The following is a 25,232-nucleotide window of genomic DNA, read 5'->3' on the forward strand; positions in this document are numbered from 1 at the left end:
ATATAGAAGTCGCATTTTTTTTTCATTTACAAATAAATAAATAATGTGTCTTGTTTATTTTTATTAATATTTCATCCAAATTTTGGTGCAGTGTAGGCGTGGTTGTAGTTTTTTTTGTAGCTGTTTTTGAATCTGCCGGAAACAAGTTACATTATGTACACATCGTGTTTCGCTGAGTGTAAGTTTTTGTGTGGGGGTGTCTGTGTATGTTTATATAGCATTTACATAAATACAATAAATAAATAAATTACATAAAATATATTATATATGTAGGTATAAAAACAAAGTAGGCAACAAAAATATATTTAGCAAGAATAAGTTGGATTGCTGAGGGTGGTGGAAAAACGCTCGACTTAAACTACAAATTACGCACAAAATCAAACAAATAAAAACAGTGTTTTGTTAAGTAGCTCTCATACATAACTCTTCATCTTTTTTTTTTTTTGAGACTAGTTTTGTTGGCTTTTCGCAAACCAAACAAAAAACACAAAAAATTGTATAAATTTTAAACGAACTTCGTAACGGTCTTTTATGCCCTGGGGAAATTCCCAAAACTGTGTTGGTTGGTGTCTCATCTGGGGAATTTCCCTTTATTTTCTGGACTGGATGGTTCTGTTGGTTGATTGGTGTCTTGGCTAAAGGATAACAATGGTTTTTTGGTGTTGTTGCTGAATCGTTTCTTCGTTTTTAAGTTTTAAATTTTACTACTAGCATTTATCATAAGTACGTTTTCACAATGCAGATTTCAGCTTCACTTCGCATCCCCCGTTCATTAAATTTGTAGCTCATTTATCAATTAATTAATATTACATTCTTTTTTTTTTTTTTTAGTTGCTAAAAAGCCGTTTCTCTTAGCTAGTGTGGTTTTTGTAGTGCGATTGCGTTTTTTTTTTTTTTTTTTTGGTTTTAATCGTTTTTAGTTAAGTATTTATTGCAGTTGTTTTTTCTTAATATTTTTTTATGAAATATATTGCACAAGAAATACGAATTTGAAATATATAATTAGTTTTCTCTTTCCACGTTTCGTTTCGTTTTTGTTTGTTTGTTTTTTTCTTTACACACAACCAGAGGACACTATCCTTCGGCAAACCAATAGCGTGAGTTAGAGAGAGAGAGAAAGAGATGGAGCGACAGGCGAAAAAAGAGACAGGTTGAGTGGGGCGATGCAAATTGAAAATTAGGTTTTAATAAATAACACTTAAAAAGAGAGAAATATTGAAACATTATATCTCTGCTGCCGCTGATTGCATTGTTTATCCTTACAAAAGAATATCCTGTCACTAGTTAGTATTAGTATCTCTTGTTTTAATCCTGGGGCTTGAGGTTTTTTGGTTTGCCGAAAATTGTTATTGCACAGATTCATTGTTTTCGTCGGAGTTTCTTTTTCATTTTCTTTTTCTCTTTCATTTCATATCATTTTCTTTTCATTTTCTTTCTCTTGTTTTGTTCAGCCATCGAATCGAAGTTCGTTTTTTATATACATTCATCCTCGTTTTGTATGCACTTTTGCTCCATTTTTGTTTTGGTTTCTGCTTTGAGTTAAGAGTAAGTATTGTTTTGCTCTTAAGTGAAGTTGCAATAAGTACATTTGTTGGTAGTATCCAACTCCATGAAGCGTTTTTAAGAGTTCGTTTGTTGGTTGTTCTGCTCATTCATGGTAGCGGGATAAGAACGAGATCAACCAATAAACAAACTCTTAGAAACACGTCGTTAAATTGCATGTGAACCAATTTACCACTTTTATTACTTAAAAGCAAATCAAAACTAACTCTAACACTTGACGGTTGCCGTACAGCACGGATTGGGCCTTACGCACGCTCGTAGAAAAGTATATAGGCACTGGATGAAACGAGATGGTTTTCGGACAAGGCATCGCTGACGCTGGAAATTAAAAATGTATATCAATTAAGAGATCTCAAAAGGTTTTTTTTAAAAGGATCCCTTATAGAAGCTTACTAAAAGTTGCCAAAAAAAAAAAAAACCACTGAATTATAAACATATCTCACATATCCTTTTTTAGCTCCAAATTATATTAAATTTAAACTATTGCTTTAATTTGCTTTCGGAAAAGTTAGCACACCAACCAGTTGTCTATTTGTGTACATTTTTTTATGGGCCGAATTAATAAATAGTTCAGTACATACCAAGAAATATATGAAATTTCAAAAATATTGAAATTTATTTAAGACACAAGTGGTTGCGAAATAATAAAAAATAATAAATTAAACAAATAAATAAATAATAATAATAACATAAGATGCTTACAGAACATACATTTAAAGCACAAAAGAATTTTCTTTTTTAATTTTTGATAAATCTTACTTAACAACATCAAAAATATGCAAATTATTATTCCTATTAATATTTTGCCCTCAGCTGTAAGAGGTTTTTTTTTTTTTTTTTTTTTTTTTGGCATTTTTGGCAAGTTTGGGGGAGGGGGGGGGGGGGGGGGGGGACCAACTTTGGGGGATATTATACATACATATTATCATTGAACTCGTGCCACTTGCGGGAGGCGGGATGCTTGCAGAGGGCCACATAGTGTCCGCCAGCCGTTGAGCCTGTCGGTTAAATACGAATGTATCAATAGGGCACTTAACTGCAGAGGCGTGCGCCGAACTCACCCATATGATTGGATATCGCATAGAGCGAGTAATGCACATTCGAGTTGGAGTTGGCCCCATAGGAGCCCATGTTGAGCTCGCTGTCCGATGTGGGGAACTCAACGATATTCGACAGCTTGCTCCAGCGCGTCTCCGAAAAGCGTTTTAGGTCTGTAAGTGGTTATGTTTCCATTAGTTTTATATTAAATTGTTAATCTATATTGATAGATAATCAGATATAATCTGTTGTTTAACTTTTTAGATGAAGGTAAATATTTCATTGCATGCCAATAGTGCTGACCTGATCAAACAACTGAATATAAAGTCGATCGGAGCAAATCTGAAGTTATGGCCATTTCACTAGTGTACTAGTGTATTGGCGTTCAAAACTTTGCAGTCACATACTCTAAATTTCGAAAAACCCAATGCTTTACCCCTGGGCAAATTGATTATCTGACGACATAATTTTGATTTTTCGTTTTCGGATGATCTAGCATAGAGTTGTGAGGGAAAGCGCAATTCAGAGTAATATTTCTACCCGTGCGCAATTTAAACCAACACTTTTAAGGACAATAAGAGACTAAGCTACTTACGTATAACCAGATATTTGGGGAAACGTTGAATGGTGAAGCTCTTGGTGCATTTCCGCCGCGTTTTGCACTTGGCGCACGTGGGCATCTCGTCGCCGTCGAGGACCTCCTCCCGGATAAAGAGGTCGAGACAGGCCTCCAGCTTGCAGCGCGATGAGGATGGCAGCGGTACGCTCAGATCCCAGAACGGATCGAAGGTGACGCTGGTGTTGCCGCAGGTGGTGCACTTCAATGTGCTCTTAAGCTGACCCACAAAGAGGTCGCGCACCAGCGAGTTCTCGTGCCGCGTATACCACTCCCAGGTGAGGTCCGCCTTTTTATTGTCACTGCGTGGGGTTGAGTAAATGTAAATATATTAATCGGTTGAGGTTAAACGTCATTAAATCAGGGATGCTCATCGCACAACCGAGGCCAACAACAATTACATTGATATTCTCCTCATTGCTACCAATCCAACATTTGTGCGAGCGTTTGTTTATTTGCATTGGTAAATGCAACCGCCAGAAGGCAACTTTGAGCAACCCTGTGTTAAATATTAGACAGCTAGACACCAAGACACCAAGACACACCTCAGATTATCGTCAATGTTGAGCGTCTCACCCTTGACGCCCGAATTGAGGGCCGAGTGCAGCGAGTCAAGAAAGAAGCGCAGGAACTCCTGCGCATCCTGTTGGTTATAGTCGCTGTACATGCGGTGCTTGGTGGAGAAGGCACGCTTCAGTTCCATGGGCGTCACCGTGTGCACATTCGAGGTCCACATCTCCTGGATGAGTTTGGCAAATTCTGCACGGTGCAATCGAAAATTGATATTGAAATAGAAAAACAAACATCCAAAACAAGTTGGATGGAAATAGCACAACACTCACCGTGGAGTATCTGCTGATCCTTAGTGGAGGATGTGCGAGAGCCATGGTGCGAGCGCAGGAAGCGGGTCAGCTCTTGGGTATGGCTCAGGCACTGGATGACCGAGTTCATGAAGCAAGTGTTCCCGATGTTTCGCAGACCGCACAGACCTGTGGATAGGCATTAAAGAAGAAAAAAAAAAAAAAAAACGGGGATTCGGATTAATTTCAATCGAATGAGGGTACGGCACAGCCGTGGTCACTACTCCCCAATTGGGATGCGTGGGCTTGCATTCGCTGACGAAAGGATCTACCATCCCCGCCGGATCCTCAATATTCTTTTGGCCTCTTTACAATGTTATCGTTTTGAATTTAAGCTTATATTGAGAATTTTAACAGAGTTTTTTGGGTAAAAGTAGCCTGGCTACTTGATTTGGGTACTTTTCAAAATTAATGAATGCAAAGAAATAAAATGAATTGACGTAAGACAAAACTATACATTTCATCAGTTGCTTTAATGGGAAAGTACTTTTTATACCCGTTGATGGTAGGATAAAAGGGTATATTGTAATCGTTGAAAAGTATGTATAAAGTATATATATTCTTGATCAGGATCAAAAGCTGAATCTGCCTGTCCGTCTGTATGAACGTCGAGATCTTGGAAACTATTAACATTAGAGATTTTGGATTTGGCATGCAGATTCTAGTATTGCATTGGGCTTTTACTGTTCATGTGTGCTCTGTCGCTGCTCTGCTTAAGATAGTGTCGCTGTAGCGGGAGCTGAGGTGCTGCCCGGCAGATGGCGCCAGCTATAACCTGATTGTTATCTGAGCGCATATTTGAAATTTGTTAGCCAAGTAACGGGTATCTAATAGTCGTGGAACTCGATTTTTTGGACTACTTGTTTACAGTTGCTTTACTATTAAGAAAGCCTTGTCAATATGCATAGAATATTAATTGCTTATAGAAAACATGTTAAATTTCGGCAACGGACTTTTTCATGAAATCTAAATCTCTTATTTAAGCTTTCAAAACTTGATTTTAGAAATCAATAGAATCTAATTTATTTGAACAAGTGTTGGCTGATAGACATAAAGCTTATTAGGTATATGTACATTTTGTACTCTGGCGAACCCACCTTCGGATTTTTCATCCCGCGACGAGGAGGCGCTCTTGTAGCCATCATCCGAGTTGTGCTTCAGGGATGATGAGTTGAGGGTGGAGGAGGTGCTGACGCTGTTGCGGCTGGTGCCGCTGTCCCGATCCCGATCCCAGTAGCGACTCGACGTGGGCGTCATGGGCGGCAGGACGCTTCGGGCACTGCCGCTGCTCCCAGCGCCGCTTCTCGCTGTCGTCTGCACAACAGAGAAAATATCACATTTGAGTATCGTTTGCAACTAATTGGAGGGTCCCGAACTCAAATGACAGCCGATCGATTCATTTCCAGTGATGAGAGTTATTTTGACTAGTTAGATATTTGTGTATTTTATTTACAAATGTTATTATGCAATATTGAATATTATATTACTCGAAAGTATAAATTTCGTAACAAATTTGGAATTTAAAAAAATAGAACTAAGATATTATACATCTAAACTTTATTGTAACCACAATTTACAACTTCTATGTGAGTAAGTCCTAACTTTCCCATCAATGATGATCTCGATAGCTGCCCATCGGTTCGGGCGTTAAAATAATCGTTAGTATTTAAGTAAAGTTAGGTTAAGTTAATTAAAGCAACTAGCAATCGAACAGTTGGAGATTAAAGAGGTAAAATAACAATAAAGTCGAAGTTAGTACAGGTGTTTTGTGTGTTTCATAATGCGGATGAGAAGAGTGAGAAGAGACAGCGACAGCGACAGCGATATAAGACCAGCATGCAAAGGATAACGATAACGATAACAAACGAAACGTAACAGTGCCTTAGCGCGACATATTGATAGTAGCGAAATCAAAAACAATCGACAGACGATAACAGAGGAGTATATAGTGTGCGGGATGGATGAATCCAAAAGATGAATGAAATAAATATACGTTCTAGCTACAAATTGTTGTCACAATTTCAATTGCTTGCTCGCTTGCCAAGTGCAAGCATTTCAAATATCTTTATCTTAATTTAAGTACATAAGAAGAAAATCGGAATGAAGACGGTAAGGTAAATAAAACTAAACTGAACTGATTCGGTGACCTGGCCAAGGACCGACTTACACTATCACTGGCGGAGCTTGAGGCTGTGACTGTGGCTGTGGCTGTCGCGGTGACTGTGGCTGTGACTGTGGCTGTGGCTGTCGCGGTGGCTGTGGCTGTGGAGACGGAAGACGTGGCTGGTGTTGCTGGTGTTGCACTGGCAACATGAGGTGTTGCTGCATCGTTGTTTACCTTGGTGGTGGCCTTGGCCAGGCTCTCGCATTCGTTTGGCTGCCGTGCGCTGCTGTGGGCACCTCTCACCGACGACACCTTGTTTATGGGCGAAACCGCTGCCGTGGCGGTTCCCCCAAATCCGGATGTTGCCGCCACCGCCGTGCCAACACTGCTCATTGTGGCTGTAGTTCTATAGGCCACTCGGGTCAGGGAACTACTATAGCCCGCCGCCACTCGAATGTTGTCCAGGTCGCTGCTGTAGCGCTGCTGCAGATTGCCACTGCTTCCGCCCGCCTGCGAAGCATGCTGGCTGCGACTAGTGCCGACACCGACTCCGGTTCCGATTCCCGATCCTGATCCCGAACCGGTTGTCCCTGTAACACTGCCGGGTCCACCCATTCCCGCCGTCCCAGAGCTCGGAGTTTGCCTCTTCTGTCCACTCAGGTTGTTGAACTTCTCAATGGAGGCCTTGATGCTCAAGGAATCAATGCCATATCGGCGGGCATTGCTGCCGCTGTTTCTGCTCTCAGGGGGATGATTCACCTCGCCATTCGTCTGCCTATATCCGCCACTAAACTTCTCGTAGCTGGCCGCGAAATTCGAGTGGGCGGAGGAAATAATGGTGGACTTGGGCCGCGGATAGCGATGGCTGGCTGGCTTCGAGTTGCCAGGTTGATGCTGCTGTGGCTCCTGGTGCTGCTGGTGGCGCAGCGGAAGCTGCGGCGTGATGGGCTTGAAGTAGCATATGCTCGCCTTGGTAGCTCCTCCTCCTCCTGCTCCTCCTTGTCCGCCGCCTGCAACTGGGCCACCAGTGGCCAAGGACGGCTCATCGCTGTCTATGTAGCTAATATCATCGTGTTGCTGCTGCTGTTGTTGTTGTTGTTGTTGTTGCTGACGTTGCATGTTGTTGTTGCCGCCGTTGTTGTGGTTTTTACTACTGCTGCTGCTGCTGTTGTTATTGTTGTTGGTGGTGGTATGGCCATTCATCATAGCTGCTCCACCGGTCGATTGGTTGTTGTTGAGCGGCTTCAGCTTGCCGTAGCTCCTGGTAGACGTGGAAGTTGCAGTTGCACTTGCAGTTGCAGTTGCTGTCGTGGAGCGGGCACTGTATTTGGGCACTCCGTTGCTGGTGTTGCTGGTGGTGTTGTTGATGGTGGTGCTGTTGGTGGCGGTTGCTTGCTGTTGCTGATTGCCATTGAACATGGGCGTGCGTCGCATATCAACCAGCGTTGATGTCCGGCTACCGTTGTTGTGGCTGTTGTGGTTGTTGTGGTTGTTGTGGTTGTTGTGGCTGTTGTTGTTCCTCGAATCCTCACCTGCCCGACTCCGCCTGTGAGCCTGCGACGTGCTCTTCCCTTTGGTGGCTGTCACCTGGGCATGGGCCAACTCGCATTCGGCCTTCAGGAATGTGGGATCCTTGTAGCTGGACACTAGGAAATATCGCTGATTGGCCGCCCGCACCGGATTGCTGCTGGGTTGATTGCTTGTCGTTGGCGATGCTGATGCTGCCGCCGCCGGCGTGGAGCGGACCTGTGTTGCTACTCCGCCGCCTCCGCCGTATTTGGATGCCGCCAGGGCGGCGTGAGTCTTGCCCACAGCCACCGAGGTCCCAGGAACTGTTGTGTGCTTGCCCTGCACTGGGTTTCTTAGGCGAGTGGCTAGACTGCCGGCGGTTCCCCGACCCGACAATGATGATGTTACGCCTGCTCCTGAAGCTGATCCTCCTGCTAATGGCACTTCTGTGGAGTTTGCTGCTGCTGATGCTGCTGATGCTGCTGCTGCTGCTGCTACTACTGATGCTCCACCGGTTGCTGGCTGCAATTTTGACGTTTGTGGAATCTTATGGAATCCTCTGGTCTTCTTAATGTCTAACATCATTCGACGGGATGGTCACCGCACCGTTTTCTTCTCTCACTGCTGCAGTTGCTCCTCTTCTGACAGTGGTTCTCTAGTTCTCTGGTTCTCTGAGTCTCTGGTTCGCTAGCGTTTATTTTTGTTGCCTGCCTACGGTCGAGTTAATACGAGATTTTGTGTTGTGTTAGCCTGTTTTCTCGCCGCCTGCCAGGAGTTAACTATTCTCGACTACCGGATGATCCTGTCCTGCTTCGAACTCTCTATCCTAAGCAAATGGTTATTGGATGATCTTATGATGATTTCTTTGGGGGACTTGACTTGAGTTTAGTTGGGAGTATTAGAAGCCTGGCGTTTAGTTGGACTTGTTTTTTTTTTCAAGTTTTGAGTTTTGATTTTAGTTTGAGTTTGAGTTAGAAGGGTCGCAATCTGCAAGAGTTTAGCTAAAAATACATAGAAATGTAAACTTGATTAAATGATCGGCATTTGCTGGGCTGGCTAACGAACACACAGAGGTGGTGGTGGAATAAAATGAGGTACAAAGGGGGTCAATGGTTAATGCTGGGGTTGGTTGGTTGGTTGGTTGGTTGGTTGGGTTAGGTTAATGGTTTCACATTTTTTCGCATACGCCATAAAAATTGTTTCGGGTTGGAGGCACATGCAATTAGTTTGGTTTTCGTTTTCGATTTCGGGGGGCATAGCGCTCTGCTAGTCTCCGTTTAACTTGTGGCCAAAGTTTTTACCTTGCTGCCGTCGTTAAGCTTAAACGTGGCCGAGGTGCTCACATCGGCATTGTCCGCATTATTGTCCTGGCCAACGAGACCTGCATCATCGGTGGTGTCCTGATTTCGTTCGTAAATGGCATTTCTTTTGGCCGAGGCCGACGAGAGCAGCGATAGACCATTCAGTTTGGCCTCCAGTCCGCCGCCATTCGATTCCCCTCCTGTTTTATAGCCGTTTGTGGATGCAGATGCAGACGGAGTTGGAGGAGGTGGTGGTGGTGGTGGTGGTGGTGGTGGTGGCGGTGCTGGTGGTGTTGGTGGTGGAGCCGCAGCCGTTTCTGCCTGCGTGATCTTGGTGGGTGCCTCCTCCAACTGGCCGCGGCGCGTGCGATTGCTGCGGAGTGTAAAGGTGGCCGTGGGCACATCGCCGCTGCTGCTGCTGCTGTTGATCGAGTACTTGCCGGAAGAACCCAGTCGGCCCGTGGATGACGAGGTGGTGTCCCCTCCTCCTGCATCGCTGCTGTTGCTGTAGAGGCGGCTGTAGCGGCTGCTACTGCTCCGTGGCCGCTCCAGGGTCACTGTGCAGGTGGGCGTCGTCTCCTTTTTGCCACCATTCTCCAGATCCGCCTCAGAATGACCCGACCTGGAACGTGACAGTTCACAGTTGGGTTTATAGTTGGCCGGACTGTACTTTTCGTACATGTCCAGTCCGGAGGTGGCCACCAAACGGGCCAGCGATGGGGATGAGGATGAACTGGACAGCCGCTTGTTGGCATCGCTACTGCTACTGCTATTGCTAGTGCTATTGCCACTGATACCGCCGCTGCTATTGTGGCCACCACTTCCTCCTCCGCTGATCGGTGGCTTCTTGGCGGAATCTTGACCAGCACGCCGCAAGCCGTATTCCTCCCTTTTGGCCGATCCGCTCAAGCTTTCGCCATTGGTTGTAATCTTGGAGGCCGATTTGCGCGGTAACTTTGATTTTCGATTTTCGATATTCGGTTTACGGTTTTGTTTGATTGGATTTTCGATTTGGAATAGTGTTTTTTTTTTTTTTTTTGTTTTTTGGCGAAACATTTACAGGTGTCAATGAATTTGTGGTGGTGTTTATTATTTTTTTTTTTTTTTTTTTTTGATTTGATTTGATTTGGAGTAACGGTAGGCGATAACGTTTAACGTTTAACGGTAAACGGTTACGGTAAACGGCAACGGTAAAACATGTTTCATGTTCATGTTTCGAATGTCAAAAAGTATACAACAAAAACAAAATGTAAAGAAAAGAAACGTCAATGATATGGTTAATGGCTGGATTGTACAGAAATGAACAACAAATGATTTAAACAAAATAATAATCACAAAGATGAGGGGGACCAAGAAATGCGTCGTCAGTGGCCCAAAAATCTGATTTATCGCACAAAAACTTACAACTTATTTATTGTATAAAGTAACTGTTAATCCCAAAACAATTGCAACAGCTTCATATTTAGCCTCCTCGTCTAAAAACTAAACATAGTTTCCATCAATATATTTGAAGATAAGACAGTAGAGAAATTTTTAAATTAAAATTTTGATTTCAGTAAAGGTCTGTTCCAAAGTCTAAGTTTAAACTTGTTAAAATCACCCACATTGTCCCAATTAAAACTTCGATATATAAAATCAAAATATTATAGATTACACAAAAGTCACTTTTCTGGTTTCAATTTTGAACATTATTTAAAATTGAAAATAAAAAAAAATTAGCCCAAATTTTTACTTATTTCGTGCTTAGAATTCGATTAAAATTCTTAGCCAAGGCAGTACAATAAATTATTGTGTGTTCAAAATGCTCGTTTCAAAAGAACCTTTCCGTCGTAAATGGTGCGTTTGAAACTTGTAATTAGTGCGCTAATAGTACTTTCCGCACCTACGAGTTCTTGTCAACAAAACAACAACAGATGTTAACCGAAAGTTATGACTGAAAGTGTGAAATGTCAAGAGGACGGAAAGCCGATTGTTTTTTTTTCTTGCTTACCCTTAACCCAAAAAAAAAAAAAAAAATTAAATATAGTAAACTTCACATGTGGTGTTCTCTAGGGGCACGCACACACACACACACCCCTGCACACCTGCACAGCCGTACACGCATACGCACAACCAAGCAAAGACAGCGATAGCGCCATTGCATTAACCTTATTGCGAATTTTCAAGGGGGCTCAAAGGGGGAATGAGGATGAGAATGACACAATTGTTGGTGTTGTGGCCTTTTGTTGCTACACTCCTGTTGTTTTAGTTGTTGTCACTCGGTTGTTGTCTTATTTGTTATTGGATCTGTGCCAACAAGTGGTTCGCAGCTCGGTTCAGTTCAGCTCAGTTCACACATACGCACGCATTCCATTCCTGGGACTATGGGTGTGAATGCGAATGCGAATGTGGCCTGGGATGTGACTGTGAATTTGACGGTGACTGTGACTGTGAATGTGACTGTGGATGTGACTGTGGATGTGACTGAAAATGTGCCTGGGCAATGACGCATCTGGCTATGTTTGCATACATTTCAATGGCTCTACAGTGAAAACTATCTTATAAAGAATCCCCTGTAACTCTTTGCCAAAACAGGTCAATTGAAAATTGGAAACTAACACGCTGATTCTGGTGATGGCGTAAATAACACGAATTGGGGAGCTCTGTGACATCAAAATTCAGAATAGTTTATGCGGTGGTCAATAAACAAAAATTTAATTGTTTCAGAAGTTACTGAGAAATGAACATTACATGTTCAATAAAGTCAACGCCAGCAGATAAATATGACTTTATGTATGTTTTTCAAATTTACCAGCAGATGGCGCTTTTAACTGAGCGGTTTGCCAGCAGGAAAATTTGAAAATTATCCATAAAAACATATGTAATTGAAATTGGTTTACAGAGTTACTAGTTTCAGATAATTATCAAATTAATATTTTTGAAAAAAAAAAGATTTTACTTTAAAAAGCTTGTTGAATCCGCACAAGTTTGAATTAAAGACCGTTCACAGTACCGGTGTCCGTTATCGCAGGTATAAAATGCGGCATTGTCCCTCTGTTTAACTACATACACACGATGTTTGCCTATTTGCCTAGTGCGTGAATGTTTGTCTTCATTCATGTGGGTGTGCATGGGTGGGTGGGTGCTTTAATTTGTAATTTGAATGGTTTGTGTATCGTTGTTGCAATGACAAAATACAACACAAACACAAACGAAAGAATCAGCAAAACGAAAATGCCAAAATTAAATAATCTAAGTTCAATCAAAAGGTCCAGAATAACACTAAATGAGGCGGGGAAAATAGGGAGTATTTTGACCGGGTTTCGGAGTGGGGCGAGGTGAAGTTTTTAGGGCGGGAAAGGGATCACCACAAATCGGGGCGTGGTCGCATGAACCATGAGCCATGAGTGAATGTAGTCTGTTGTGGGGTTTTATTCTTGGGATCGAATGCAAATAACCGAAAGCGGGTTACCAACTGATGGAATATTGGAGCTGCTTATAGCTGACAATACAGATATACGCATTACGATGGAGATGCCAATTGAAGCTCTTGAATTGGGTGAAGGATTTTAAGTGACTCCGGTAAGCCCAGCTTTTTATCCTCCGGAAAGTAGCATTTCACATATTTATTTTTTAATCTATTTAAAGAAAATTAAAAATTTTCACATGTTTGATGCGAATTTTGAGGGCCTTAAAGGTCGTTGAAGGAAATAAGTCTGCATATTACAAGCGGCATTAAAAGATCTTAATATTGACAGATTTACAATTGGTAATACAAAATACAAAATTCTACATAAAACATAAATTAAAAAATATCTAATTCCAGTCCAATTCAGTCCTGCTACTAGTTAAATTCCTTCACACCAATTTAGCGAGCTATTACTGTACATAGACGATGGAGACCTTTTAAATGAAAGGCGACTTCTTCAAATATGCAGATACATAACGCATGATGTTTTCGGGGGATTGGGTAGCGGTGAGTAGAGTTATACCATAGGGGCCCAGCATACAGGATTCTTAATCGTATAGAAATATAACTGAAAACCGAGAGATCAGCCACCAAACTTAAGAGTAATCGACCGCAATTTTGGATGGGTGTATCGTAAATCAAGGTAAATCTGTAGAGATAGTTTCAAAACTTACTCCGTATCGGCTGTACGTAGGTGAATCATAGCTGGAGCCGCTCAGATACGAAGAGGTGGTGCGATAGGCGGACGAACTGGTACCGGAACCGCCGCTCAGATACGACGACGACGAGGTGGACCCAACGCTGCTCCTTTGCAGGCTGGAGCGCGGCGCATACGAGGGGCTGGAGGAGGAGCCGCTGCTGGCGGAGTACGTCGAGTACGAGCTGGGATAGTAGCTGCTGCCGTAGCCCGACGTCGAGTTGGAGCCGCCTGTCGAGGTGGGCAGCCACTTGGACAGGCTGCTGCCGCGATCGTAGCTGCTTGAGTAGCGGGAATAACCGTTCGTGGTGGCGCCTCCGCTGGAGCGGTCCACCCCACCACTGCCGGTGGTGGTGCTACTGGAGCTGCTGATGTGGTGGCTGATGGAGCTACCGCTGGTGGCGTTGCCGCTGGTGCCGGCCGACGATGTGCCGTAGAGACTGCCGCTGCCCGCCGCTGACGTTGACGATCTACGCGGCGCAATTACACGCATATTAGTGGCAGCAGCGGCAGTGATCTAACCCCAGGTTCTGGATGAAGTCGAGAGTGTCCTGAATTAGTTCTTAATGCAGCACTTGGTATTGCTGAGCGGCTGGTTCCTGTTGTTCTCGCTACCGTTTCCTCTATGTTTCGTCGTGCTAAACATTTGGGCGGTTTCAGTTTCATTAATGTCAAATTTAATCATCTTAATATATATTTACCCACCTGCGTCGCCTTATTTACATTATCATTGAATTATTTTAGTTTAGTGTTAAACTTAATTGCTGCTTATGTGCTACATCTAAGACCCGTTCTTGTTGCTGCTAAAGTTGTAAGCAAAACTGGAAAGAAATGCAGTTAAAGAAACATTAGTTTATCTAGTGATAACATCTGTATATTCCTGTATATTATAATTAAAATGGCCTTTAAAATTGATTTTTTCAGTTGAATACAAAGCTATCTATTCTCTATTAATGGTTTCAAAAAAAAAAAAAATTTTAGGTGCACATTCGTGAAATGACAGTTTTTCGTGAAAGCACAGTTTTAAATAAATATATATGTTTTTTTTATAAAAATGTAATAATATTTTGGAAACGATATTTTTGATAGTTTGTATGTTTCACCAAATTTAATTTAGGTATTTAAGACTTTTTAAAAAGTTTAAACTTAAGTTTTAAATATTTAAATAAAAATTGTTTAAAATAAAGCAGTTACGCCAAACAGCTGTTTGACAATCATTTAAGATAGTTTCCTTTTATGCTTTAAATATTGGAAATACATTTCAAGGCCTTTCACTTTTAAGCGTTATTTACATACACACTAGTGGTAAAGTGAAGGCTGTAAAACGCAAGGTTATTTTAAATTTTGGGGGATTCCAAGGATAATACAAGACTTTATCAAGGGGAACTCGTGCTCTTCCTCATCCCTTCCACTGGATTGATTTTTTTTGCCGACGCAGCACTCGCACTCGCACACACACAAGCTCAATAATCAATTAATTAAGCGTTGAGAACACTACGAAGAGTTGTAGTTGCTTGTTTTATTTTACATCTCGGGCATTTTCGGCCTTCACTTTGCCCCTGAGAATAATAAACAGTTAGGCGGAAAATGGAAAGCCAATCAGCTGCTGCGTCACTTGTTTACAATTGCAAAATAATAATAAATAGAAAAAAGTTTTTCAAGTTTGTCATAACAACAACAGCAACAGAGGGGTGGGGGTGGTTGGCCTTATGCGGTAACACTAAAATGAAGTTAAGTATGTGTGTGCCGCCAGGCAGTCTGCGTTCCCGTACGAGAAAACCGTTGCTTTTTCCATACATGTTTGTGCTTGCGAGGGTGGTGGTAGGCTTAACTATTATAAAATGGCCACACTATCACGAATCGATCTTTCGTTCATAAAATACTACAACTACAACCCATTCACACACACGCACTTAACAAAACTAAATGAAATTCTTCAAGTTCACACACTAACACACACTCAACACAGGTGCAGCTGAACTTTTTCCACGGTTACCACGTTTTAATAGCTTTCTTTGGATAAAAAATTCATACATCCCAAGCACGTCAAAAATCGAAATAATTATGATAAAACCAACAACAAAATATAAAAACGAAACGAAATGAAATTCTATTTATAAAAGGCGCACACAAACACACGCGCGCATGTTGACAGTGAAATGTGAGAGGGAGAGGGGGAGAGAGAGGAGTAGTAGTAAAACGGCGACAAGAGCATGCGGGCGAGCAAGATAGCACTATTGGCGACACAGTCATACACACACAAACACACGGCGGGCAGCGTACGAATTACGCAAAGTGAAATATCTTTCTCAAAATGGAAAGTGGAAAAGTGACGACGACGACGACGGCTTTTGTGAATTTTTTCAAAAATCGGTCAATAGAAAAAAAAATATTTCTATATGAAATCCCATTGATATATAAGCGAGCGGGGGAAAGGGAAGAAAATTTGACCGCAAAACGAACATCACAAGGCAAACGAGGTCGCGCGGCCGAAAAAAACCGTTTCTAATTCATTCGCCTACAAATTTCGATGTCAGCCAGGCGCCAGCCTCGTTTCACATCAAAATAGGGTTTTTTTTCGGCCGATTTTAAGCAATTTTCATCACAGCACAGCACTCACTTTTTAATCGGAATTTTTTTATTTTGGCCAGTGTGACCGCACGGCGAAAGCACCAGCATTAGAGCTGGAGTAGGTGAATAAACATCGATGCCAACATCGAGTCATCGATGTTTGGCGGGGCAACATCGATGTTTTCCCACCTCTACCCTGTTATCCCACTGCCGCAGCGCTGCCTAATATTCGTCATAAAAGTCAACATTCTTTGGATTAGTTGTTAAATGCTTATCTGAACTTTTAAATAATGGCTTTTATCTACTCTGTATTTAAATTGCTGCCTGGAGGAGCGTTAAACTATCAAACCCCCTTAATTTTCAACTACGCCTCTGGTTTACAGAAACAAAGGGGACCCCACGTCAATTCAAATTCTTTCGCGCCAAGACCTTAGAGATGCGCCGAAAAAACATCGGCTAAATATCGGCTAGAAACGTGCGGTTAGGAACGTTAATTCCACCGTTAAGGAATAACTGAACTGGGCTATTACCAGTGCCCAGTTAAGTTTGTTTTCAAGGTAAGAAAAAATCTTTACTTGTGTAAGGTAAAAGGCTCTTATATATTCTTGTACCCAAGATAAACCTATTTAAAAATGGTTTTGGATATGTATTAAAAAACATGTTTTATGTTCTTCCCAACATTGCTTACATATAATAAAATCGTACATACTGAACTCTAAAATTGATTTACTTTATATATTTTTTATTAAAAAAACCAAAAATTTGTTACTTATTTTATAAATTTTTAAGTTCTGAAATTATACAATTATAAAGAAATGAATTCTGAAATTATACAATTATAAAGAAAATGAATTCCAATATTATAAAAGCATGAACCATATTTAACAACTTCGAATTCACATCCTGTCAGTTTTTGGTTGCTTGGATGTCTTAAGTTCAATATAGTTTTTTGCCAATTGATTCAGTTAAAATTAAAAACTGTTAATTTTAAAATATGTTTTAAAACCAGAAACATCGATAACGGAATCCTTAAAAATATCGATACTATCGCAGGTGCAGTCGACGGTTTATCCGTTCTGTCATCTCTAGATTTTGTGTGAAAATTCTGGCGAAAACGATTCTGTTGAAAGTTTTTAGGCCAACAATTCCGCGCAACACCTCGAAACCGTCTCTGTGCCGCACCAGCCTTGCGTTTTGACCGTTTCATTAGCCAATGTCGTAAATCGCACACAAATTGCAAACAAAAAAGGCCGCACAAAACAAATTGTCGCGTCGCATTACGTTTCAGTGTTGCCAACTTTTTCGGAGGACCGGGAACGGAAACATTTCCAAGCCGAACAGACGCATTGCGGCCGAAATGTGCACGCCGTTGGATTGATTCGCATGCCATTTTGATTGGGTGTACTCCAGATACTCCGATCTGTGGTCTCCGGTCTCCGATTTGGCCGGAATTCGCCGGCGAAGGGACGGATTTTAGCCGGAAAACGGCCGAGCTGGCAACACTGCCAGAGAACAAAAATGAAGTGAGTTTCGGTTTCGGTTTCGGAAAAAAGGCGATGCTATAGGAAAAGCTAGAGGAAAAGCCAGCCCAGCCCAGCCTAGCCGGTAAAGTGTGCAAATGCGAGTGGCCAGAGAAGACCTTTGTTTCCCGTTCCATGACGTTTTCTTGAGTTGTCCGCTGCTCTGAGTGGTCATCATTATCAGTCATCATCATCATTATCATCGTCATCATCAACGGAGGTCGTCGTCATTTAGCCACCAGCCACCGGCCACCCACAACCACCCACCAGCGAAACGGCCTTGAGGGTAATCGTCCGCCAGCATATCGTCACCTGGTCCTGCTCTTCGCCTTGATCTGGGTATCCCATCACACAGTTCAGGTGGGTTTTGTGTTCCCGTTCCCGATCCCGAGGTCCCCATACCCCGAATCCCAATCCTAAGCTTGTCTGCAGAATGGATGCTTAACGCTGATCCCTGCAATCCATAGATATGTCATCGACCGCCGGCAAGCGCAAGGAGATCTACAAATATCTCGCACCATGGCCCCTGTACTCCATGAACTGGAGTGTCCGGCCGGACAAGCGATTCCGGCTCGCACTGGGCAGCTTCATCGAGGAGTACAACAACAAGGTGCAGATCATCAGCCTGGACGAGGACACCAGCGAATTTAGTGCGAAGAGGTATATTGCGAACCCAAGAGCCACAAATCGTGGATATCTCTATAACCAGACCCTTCACATTTTTTTAAAGTTTGATTACCATCACTGACATATTAACTAATTTAAATTATCGTTTAAAAATTGAAATATATAAAATAATTTCAAAACAATATAAATAAATAAATGAAATAACACATTAATATCGTACATTTAAGTTATAACTACTTTATGTAAAATCGCTTAAGGATCGGTACATCAAAAATATATTTTAAGCCATTCAGTCCTAAATTTACAATTTACAATTTTTCCGATTAGCAATCTGCAAACCAAGTTGTTTGAATATAAATTGATAGTTTAAAATAGCATGAAACAACGGTCTGCCATTGCTTTTTTTAAACGTAAGGCTTGTATTATTTTCAACATCTTTTTTGCAAAAAACGCTTAATATTTTTTAAGTGGATTAATTATGTTGTTACAACGCTAGTTTTTGAAATTGAAAAACTATTGATAAGTTCATATTTTTCATATTCATGAGTTTCGATTTTTTTTAGTTTCAGCCGAGAATCTAACTAAGAATTCAAAGAATAGTAATATATATTTGGCTGCCAAGATCGATCTCATAAATAGCGAGCTTAATATTGAATTGGGCTTGATGAAAGTATAAATAATTTAGAACTGTATTCTAGGAACCTAACTATTTCAAATATTTATTGTTTCGCAAATCCTTTTTTACCGACTGCTTTGCTCTTTCCCAAACCAGCACCTTTGACCATCCATATCCCACAACCAAGATCATGTGGATCCCGGACTCCAAGGGCGTCTACCCGGATCTGTTGGCCACCAGCGGCGATTATTTGCGGGTGTGGCGTGCCGGCGAACCTGACACGCGACTCGAGTGTGTGCTCAATAACAACAAGAACAGCGACTTCTGCGCCCCGCTCACCTCGTTCGACTGGAACGAGGTGGATCCCAATCTGGTCGGCACCTCCTCGATAGACACCACCTGCACCATCTGGGGACTGGAGACTGGACAGCCGCACGCCCGGGTCTATGTGGCGGGACACGTGAAGACGCAGCTCATTGCCCACGACAAGGAGGTCTACGACATTGCTTTTTCGCGGGCAGGCGGCGGTCGGGACATGTTTGCCTCGGTGGGAGCGGACGGATCGGTGCGCATGTTTGATCTACGGCATCTGGAGCACTCGACTATTATCTATGAGGTGAGTTAAGTGCTCTGAAACATTGATGATGATCAATTTTATAGTTTTACTTATCATTGTGGGCTACAGATGTTAGCATTTTAGTTTGATATGTAGGGGAGAGGTGGGCTACTCCACTTTTTGTCCATAAAATGTATGATTTTATTTATATCATTCAACCTAAATTTTAAATGGCATTTTTGGTTAATATTATAATTAAAAACAAACAAAATTCGCATATGAAACATAGTACATTTTGCGACAAACAAAGAAAAACGGATAAACCTTTATTTATAATTTATCTATTGATAGTTAATTGCTTGTTAGCCAAAATCCAAACCGTAGTAACAGAAAAAAATGCATTTTTTTCCAACTAATGGATTCTGTTATAAAGATTTGCCCCAGTGCCAATATAGCCCCAATCTTCTCTAATCGAATGTTAGTTAGCATAGACAAGTGTTTGTAGTTCTATATTGTTATTATTTTATGTTGTAATGTTAATATGTGCTTTTAACCTCATTTTTTATGCAACCAATTAAGGATCCTGCCCACACGGCGCTGCTGCGCTTGGCCTGGAACAAACAGGATCCGAACTATTTAGCCACAGTTGCCATGGACTCGTGCGAAGTTATTATTTTAGATGTTCGTGTTCCTTGTACACCCGTTGCAAGACTGAGCAATCACAGAGCGTGCGTCAACGGTATTGCGTGGGCGCCGCATAGGTAAGTCGTCTCCCTTGGAAATTAGCCGCTTAGCCATAAAAACTACAAGTTCTCATTGCAAATGTATGTTGCATTGCATTTCAGTTCCTGTCACATCTGCACTGCCGGTGATGATCACCAAGCACTGATCTGGGATATACAACAAATGCCACGCGCAATCGAGGATCCAATTTTAGCTTATACAGCTGCCGAGGGCGAAGTCAATCAGATCCAGTGGGGCGCCACCCAGCCCGACTGGATAGCCATTTGCTACAACAAAGCGTGCGAGATCCTGCGGGTCTAAGAGTCAATTTTTTGGTCTGGTCCCTGGCTGTAGCAACTGGCTGCCATTGCTGAACAACGCACAGTCAACAGAAAAAGAAAACACACACACACACACACACACACACACACACACACACACACACACACCACCACCACCCTCAAAAACACACACTTGCTGTTGGTAATTAGGAGACAGAAGGAAAGGAAAGGAGGGAGCTTAAGTTGGATCGTTTCTGCAACACGCTTCCGCAGTCTTTTTAATTATTTTTTTTTTTTTGTGTCGGAAGAGAGAGATTAGAAGAAAGGCGAAAGTGAAAGTGAAAGCAAGAGCGAGAGCGAAGGAGAGAGGGAGGGATATAAGGGAAAAGGATGGAGATGGATCATGTATTTTAGAATTCTTAGCTTAGTTGATTATACAAGTATGTAAGTCAAGTTTATAAGGTATAACCAAAATATGTATTTCTAATTGTAGTTTATTTCACACTTGACAAGACCGCCACCTCCCCCCAAACCCCAATCGATTTGATGCGCTTTATTTCATTTAAGAAGTTATATACAGTTAGTAGGCCGAAAAAAAAAACAATTTTTTAGAACTTTTCCTGAGAGAACTTCAAAATATATTTGTCTGATATTTTGTACACATAATATGTTATATTTTAACTGTATCTTAAGACTAATTAAATTATTGGAAAAAATATTTATTTGGAAAAACGCTACAGCTAATCTCCGGGAGCTCCTTTCAAAAAATTTCGATTAATAACTAAAAAATATATTTAAGAAGCTCGTGTTAAAATTTGAGACTAATCGGTTTAGCCGTTTTCGAATAATGTTGGTCATCGACTTTGAAAACACAATTTTAAGAAAAACGCGTTTAAAGCTTGTACTTGTACTTTTAATCACTCTGAAACGACTTTTAAAATATGCGTGTTACTTCGAAAATATTCATCGGAACAATATGAAATTTTCTATATGCATTCTTGAATATATTAACGTTAAGAAAATAAATGTAAAAAATTGATTTTTTGAAAATCCTAACTGTATATAGCCCCTTAAATATCGACTATACAAACCCAAATGGAATAAGAAAAAAAATGAGAAAGAAAAAAAAAACAAAAAACACACATTATGAAAACAATGTCCTACCTCGTTTTTTTTTAACCATAAATGTTGTTAACCAATTTTTGAGTCTGGCCAAATCAGCAGCAGCAGCAGCCACATCAATACATAAAGGGAAAAAAGAGGCGAAGAAAGTAGACAGCAAGAACGCTTTTTTGAAATATTTTACTTTGTTCAATTTTTGTATGAGAGCCAAAAACGGAAAACAACCAACAAAAAACAAGAGAGAAAGAAAAACAAAAGCAAAACCATGGACTTACGCGAATGCAAAACAAACAAAATACGAAATGAATTAAATAGATAAGCGAAAATACTTACATATATTACAGAATAAAACCGAAAAAAAAAAACGGAAAAACAAACTGCACACAACACAGCTAGAATACAATACTATTTAAAGATACAAACTAAAAGCAAAAGCAAAAACAAATACCGAAATATATGAGCGAGAGAGAATACAAGATTGTTGCTATATCCATTTAACAAACGAACGAAACATAAACAAAAACAAAAACCAAAACATAAACAAACTATGATCATTTCAGATAAGACAGGACCCTCCATAAATAATCTCAGATCCCAACCACACATCCCATGCTTTCCACAGGACAAAGGCGACTTCTCCAAATAAAATTGAATCAATTTTTTATGTATCTTGTAATTTATATCAATTCACAACTTATATATATATATAGATATGTATACAGAAAGCGATAGCAATACCAATATTCCCGATGATCATGTATTGTAAATACAGCATGAAAGGCAAACAACTTTTTAACGAAAAATCAACAATCTAAAGCCGTAAAAACTTTTGAACAAGACTTAGGCCCTGATTTTGTATAGCCATTAAGAGGCCCCAAACCCAAATCAAATCACCACACCCACACAGCCACAGAATAGTAAAACACTGAAATCGAATCGAATCGAATCGAATTGAAGTCCTTTTGATATTTGTACGTTTGTAGCCAACGATCAGAGACATTTTCATTGATTTGGCATGACACGGTTTCCGCAAAAAACATAATCGAAAAACCAAGTTAGGATATGATATACTCCAGTTACTTTCTCTTCATTTGTGTTCTCATTATTGCATTATCCGATTTACGTTATATGGCCATGTAACATTTATATATGTAATGTATATGTACACACACACTTACACACACAAGCGCGTATATATAGACATCCGATCAGGCTGAAGAGGTTACTAGAAAGCTAAATTGATTGATCGATGGATGGATCACAAAAACCAAACAAAACAGAAGAACGAAGGCGAAAAGTTGGAGAAAACAAACCAAAACAAACAAATATTTAAATAAACCATTTTTAAATAATGAACTCAGTCTCAAATTAAATCGGGAAGATCGGGTGGACAAATGTTACTGATGTCCACAACTCCACGTAGTTTTTCCTCCCGTTTTTCGGTCATTTTTTCAGTATCGGAAGAGGTAGAACTGAAAAAGTAGTCATATTATAAATAATATCAATTATTTAAAAAAGCTTTCGCTTGTCGATTCCATGACTCCATGACCTATGATTTCAAAGTCATAGGCAAACAGATCAAGCTCTAGCTCGGAGTTGATTCTTAATGCAACTGGTGCAGTTTATATATTCATCAAACATACCTTTTTGCCGGACTTTTCTTGACGGTCAGCAGTTCGTTGACCTTTAGTTTCTTGAGCGTAACCATCAGGTGACCCGTGATCTGTGAACGCTGCACCGTGGACTCATCCGGCTTGACCTCCTCATTGTAGGCGATCTGGAAGATCTTTTTCTTGACCGTGACTCTAGTGTAATTGGTCTGTACATCCACATCGATTAGAGAAGTATCTAGGTGTCTGAAGGGAAGTACATACTTTACATACTAAGTAACTGGTTATTTTTAAACATTTTCTATTTGAAAACAAAAAACGTATAAGTTAAGAAGCTCTTAAGTTGAATATTAGTAATTTGCAGTGTTGGGAAAGGTACTAGTTTTTTTTTTTTTTAGATCTATGTAGGGTAAGGTTCTGTTCGTAATTTGCGCGGCTTCTGTCGCCGCGCTACTGGCGCTCTGCCAGCAAGACCTTCGTCTATGCTCACAGAATAGTCGTGCCGACCATGAGTATAAAGCTAATTTGAAAACAAAAATAAATAATTCACTACCAAAATACCAAACATAAGATAATTAAAAATCTTAACCTATGTAAGGTAAAAGGGTTTCTCAAATTTGTTTACCTAGGTAAGGTATAAGGTATAAAAAAATTGTACCCAGGTACAAAAAAACATAGGGATAACAGAAGTTTAAAACTGAAATAATGGTTTGCGTAAAAAAAAGACGGACGGAAGGACAGACGGACGGATCGACTCCCCTAGTGATGCTGATCAAGAATATATATATTTTTTTTTATATGGTCGGACTCTTCACTGCAAGCTTTTGACTGCAATTATACTAGGAGAACTCCAAGCTAAAGGGGTTTATTTCAGTGATCTTGCCCAAAAGATCGTTTCTTAGTGACCCACCTGTAGACCTCCAGCTGGAGCAGGTAGTGATCAGCCTCGTCCTGGAAGTTGAAGGGCAGCTTGCCCTGGTTGAGATTGTAGGGTCTGCCGCAGGGGGCGAATAGGTTGCGTTCCCGCTTCGGTGGATCCAGTGCGGACTTGGTTTCATGCCGCTCCCGGCCCAATCGATGCTGCCTGGCGATCTCCGTGCGAATCTCCGGACAATGCTCGCTCTTGGCCTGCCAGAAGGCCTTGAGGCGCTCCTCCTCATCCTCGATGGCGGCACAATGTTGCGCCAAAGCGGACTGCTGCTCCGCCACCCGGATGCGCTGCTCATCCCGTTCTATGGCCTGATCCGTCTGCTTCTGGACGACGATGGCCCTATTCTTGGGCAATTCCCTCAATGCTTGGAGTCGTTCGGAGGGCGTGATCTCGACGCAATCCAAGCTGTTCAGCTGCGGCAAAGTGCCCACCACGTAGTCCCTGTAGTGGGGATAGTCCACGCAGGGATTACCAATGAGTACCAACTCGCGGAGATTGTGGTTGCCACATAGCGACTCCACACTGGTCAGTTCCCCGATAAAGTTTAGGGTGAGATCCAGTTTACTGAGCGATTCGCAGCCCTCGAGATTCTCCACCCTCTCTATATTGTTGATGGCCACATTCAGGTACTCCAAGCGCTTCAGCTTGTGCAAGTTCTCCAGGCGCCCAATGAGGTTGGACTGGAGGAGCAGAATCTTCAGGTCACGACACCAGTTCTGGATGTGCTCTATCACCTCGATGTCCTCCTGATGCAAAGAGATCTCCTCCAGAGTGCTGATTAGGCGTTCATTGTGCTCCGATTTCTTGCGCACCAGCTCTTCGGTGACTGTGTAATAATATTGGATCAATTAAAACTAAAGAAATATATATATATATTTTAATTTTGAACTTACTGAGCACCATATTGACTAGTGTGTTGAAAGAGAAAATAATAGTAAGTGCCAAGGTATAAAGCCAACTTCGTTGCTAGGCATTTTCACACCACTTTTCACTTTCCCTATTATTGTTTTGCTCTTTACAGTATATACAAATAAATTAGTATTTATTTTTACTAGTTTTGGTAAGTAAACTTAAACAAAAGTGAACAAATTATTACGACAAACTAATTACTATTTTTTTTACTTTAAGTTTATTATTTTTTGTAGGCATTACACACATTCTTTTAATATAATCAAATAGAATATTTTCTTCATTTTGTTGTTTTTAGTTTTTATCCCCTTTAAGAGGGTTCTATAATTTTAATCAGAAACTTGGTAAGCAGTAAGGAATAGATTTTTTTTTTAAAACGTGAAACCCATGTAACCCCTAAATTAAATACAATTTTATTCTACAACTTATAGACATTAGCTAAAAACATTTTCTGATTTTCTTTATCTATTTTCATAGTTTACTCACATATCCAAATGCTTATCGATGACGTTGTCATCCACTGTCTGTGTTGCGTCTGTCAGGAACGGAGCATGCTAACGTTCGGATATATTTTTTATATCGAAAATATTTAACTCTTAGTGCAAAAGTTGTTTTTTATTATTTAACTTT

At 41.0% G+C, this 25,232-nt stretch overlaps 3 protein-coding genes across 3 annotated transcripts; 1 reads left to right on the top strand and 2 right to left on the bottom strand.

Moving 5' to 3' along the window:
* Positions 1-123: 123 nt before the first annotated feature.
* Positions 124-15,835, bottom strand: LOC128265514 (ubiquitin carboxyl-terminal hydrolase Usp2). Its single transcript, XM_053001555.1, has 12 exons — positions 15,757-15,835; positions 13,842-13,957; positions 13,114-13,774; positions 8,992-9,945; positions 6,245-8,281; positions 5,175-5,391; positions 4,060-4,206; positions 3,763-3,976; positions 3,197-3,519; positions 2,625-2,774; positions 2,483-2,561; positions 124-1,881 (listed from the first exon to the last, which is right to left on the bottom strand). Exons 3-12 carry the CDS (start codon positions 13,627-13,629, stop codon positions 1,809-1,811), a joined length of 4,710 nt encoding a protein of 1,569 aa, XP_052857515.1. The 5' UTR covers positions 13,630-13,774; positions 13,842-13,957; positions 15,757-15,835; the 3' UTR covers positions 124-1,808.
* Positions 15,836-16,764: 929 nt separating this feature from the next.
* LOC128265505 (DDB1- and CUL4-associated factor 7) lies at positions 16,765-22,508 on the top strand. Its single transcript, XM_053001540.1, has 5 exons — positions 16,765-17,587; positions 17,695-17,887; positions 18,627-19,086; positions 19,606-19,787; positions 19,872-22,508. Exons 2-5 carry the CDS (start codon positions 17,697-17,699, stop codon positions 20,068-20,070), a joined length of 1,032 nt encoding a protein of 343 aa, XP_052857500.1. The 5' UTR covers positions 16,765-17,587; positions 17,695-17,696; the 3' UTR covers positions 20,071-22,508.
* LOC128265504 (protein tilB) lies at positions 22,479-24,684 on the bottom strand. The gene is made up of 4 exons (XM_053001538.1): positions 24,587-24,684; positions 23,673-24,519; positions 22,796-23,008; positions 22,479-22,624 (listed from the first exon to the last, which is right to left on the bottom strand). The coding sequence occupies exons 1-4, from the start codon at positions 24,594-24,596 to the stop codon at positions 22,516-22,518; spliced, it is 1,179 nt and encodes a 392-aa protein (XP_052857498.1). The 5' UTR covers positions 24,597-24,684; the 3' UTR covers positions 22,479-22,515.
* Positions 24,685-25,232: the final 548 nt, after the last annotated feature.

This window comes from Drosophila gunungcola, unplaced genomic scaffold (genome assembly GCF_025200985.1).
Source record: "Drosophila gunungcola strain Sukarami unplaced genomic scaffold, Dgunungcola_SK_2 000127F, whole genome shotgun sequence".
Taxonomy (NCBI): Eukaryota; Metazoa; Arthropoda; class Insecta; order Diptera; family Drosophilidae; genus Drosophila; species Drosophila gunungcola.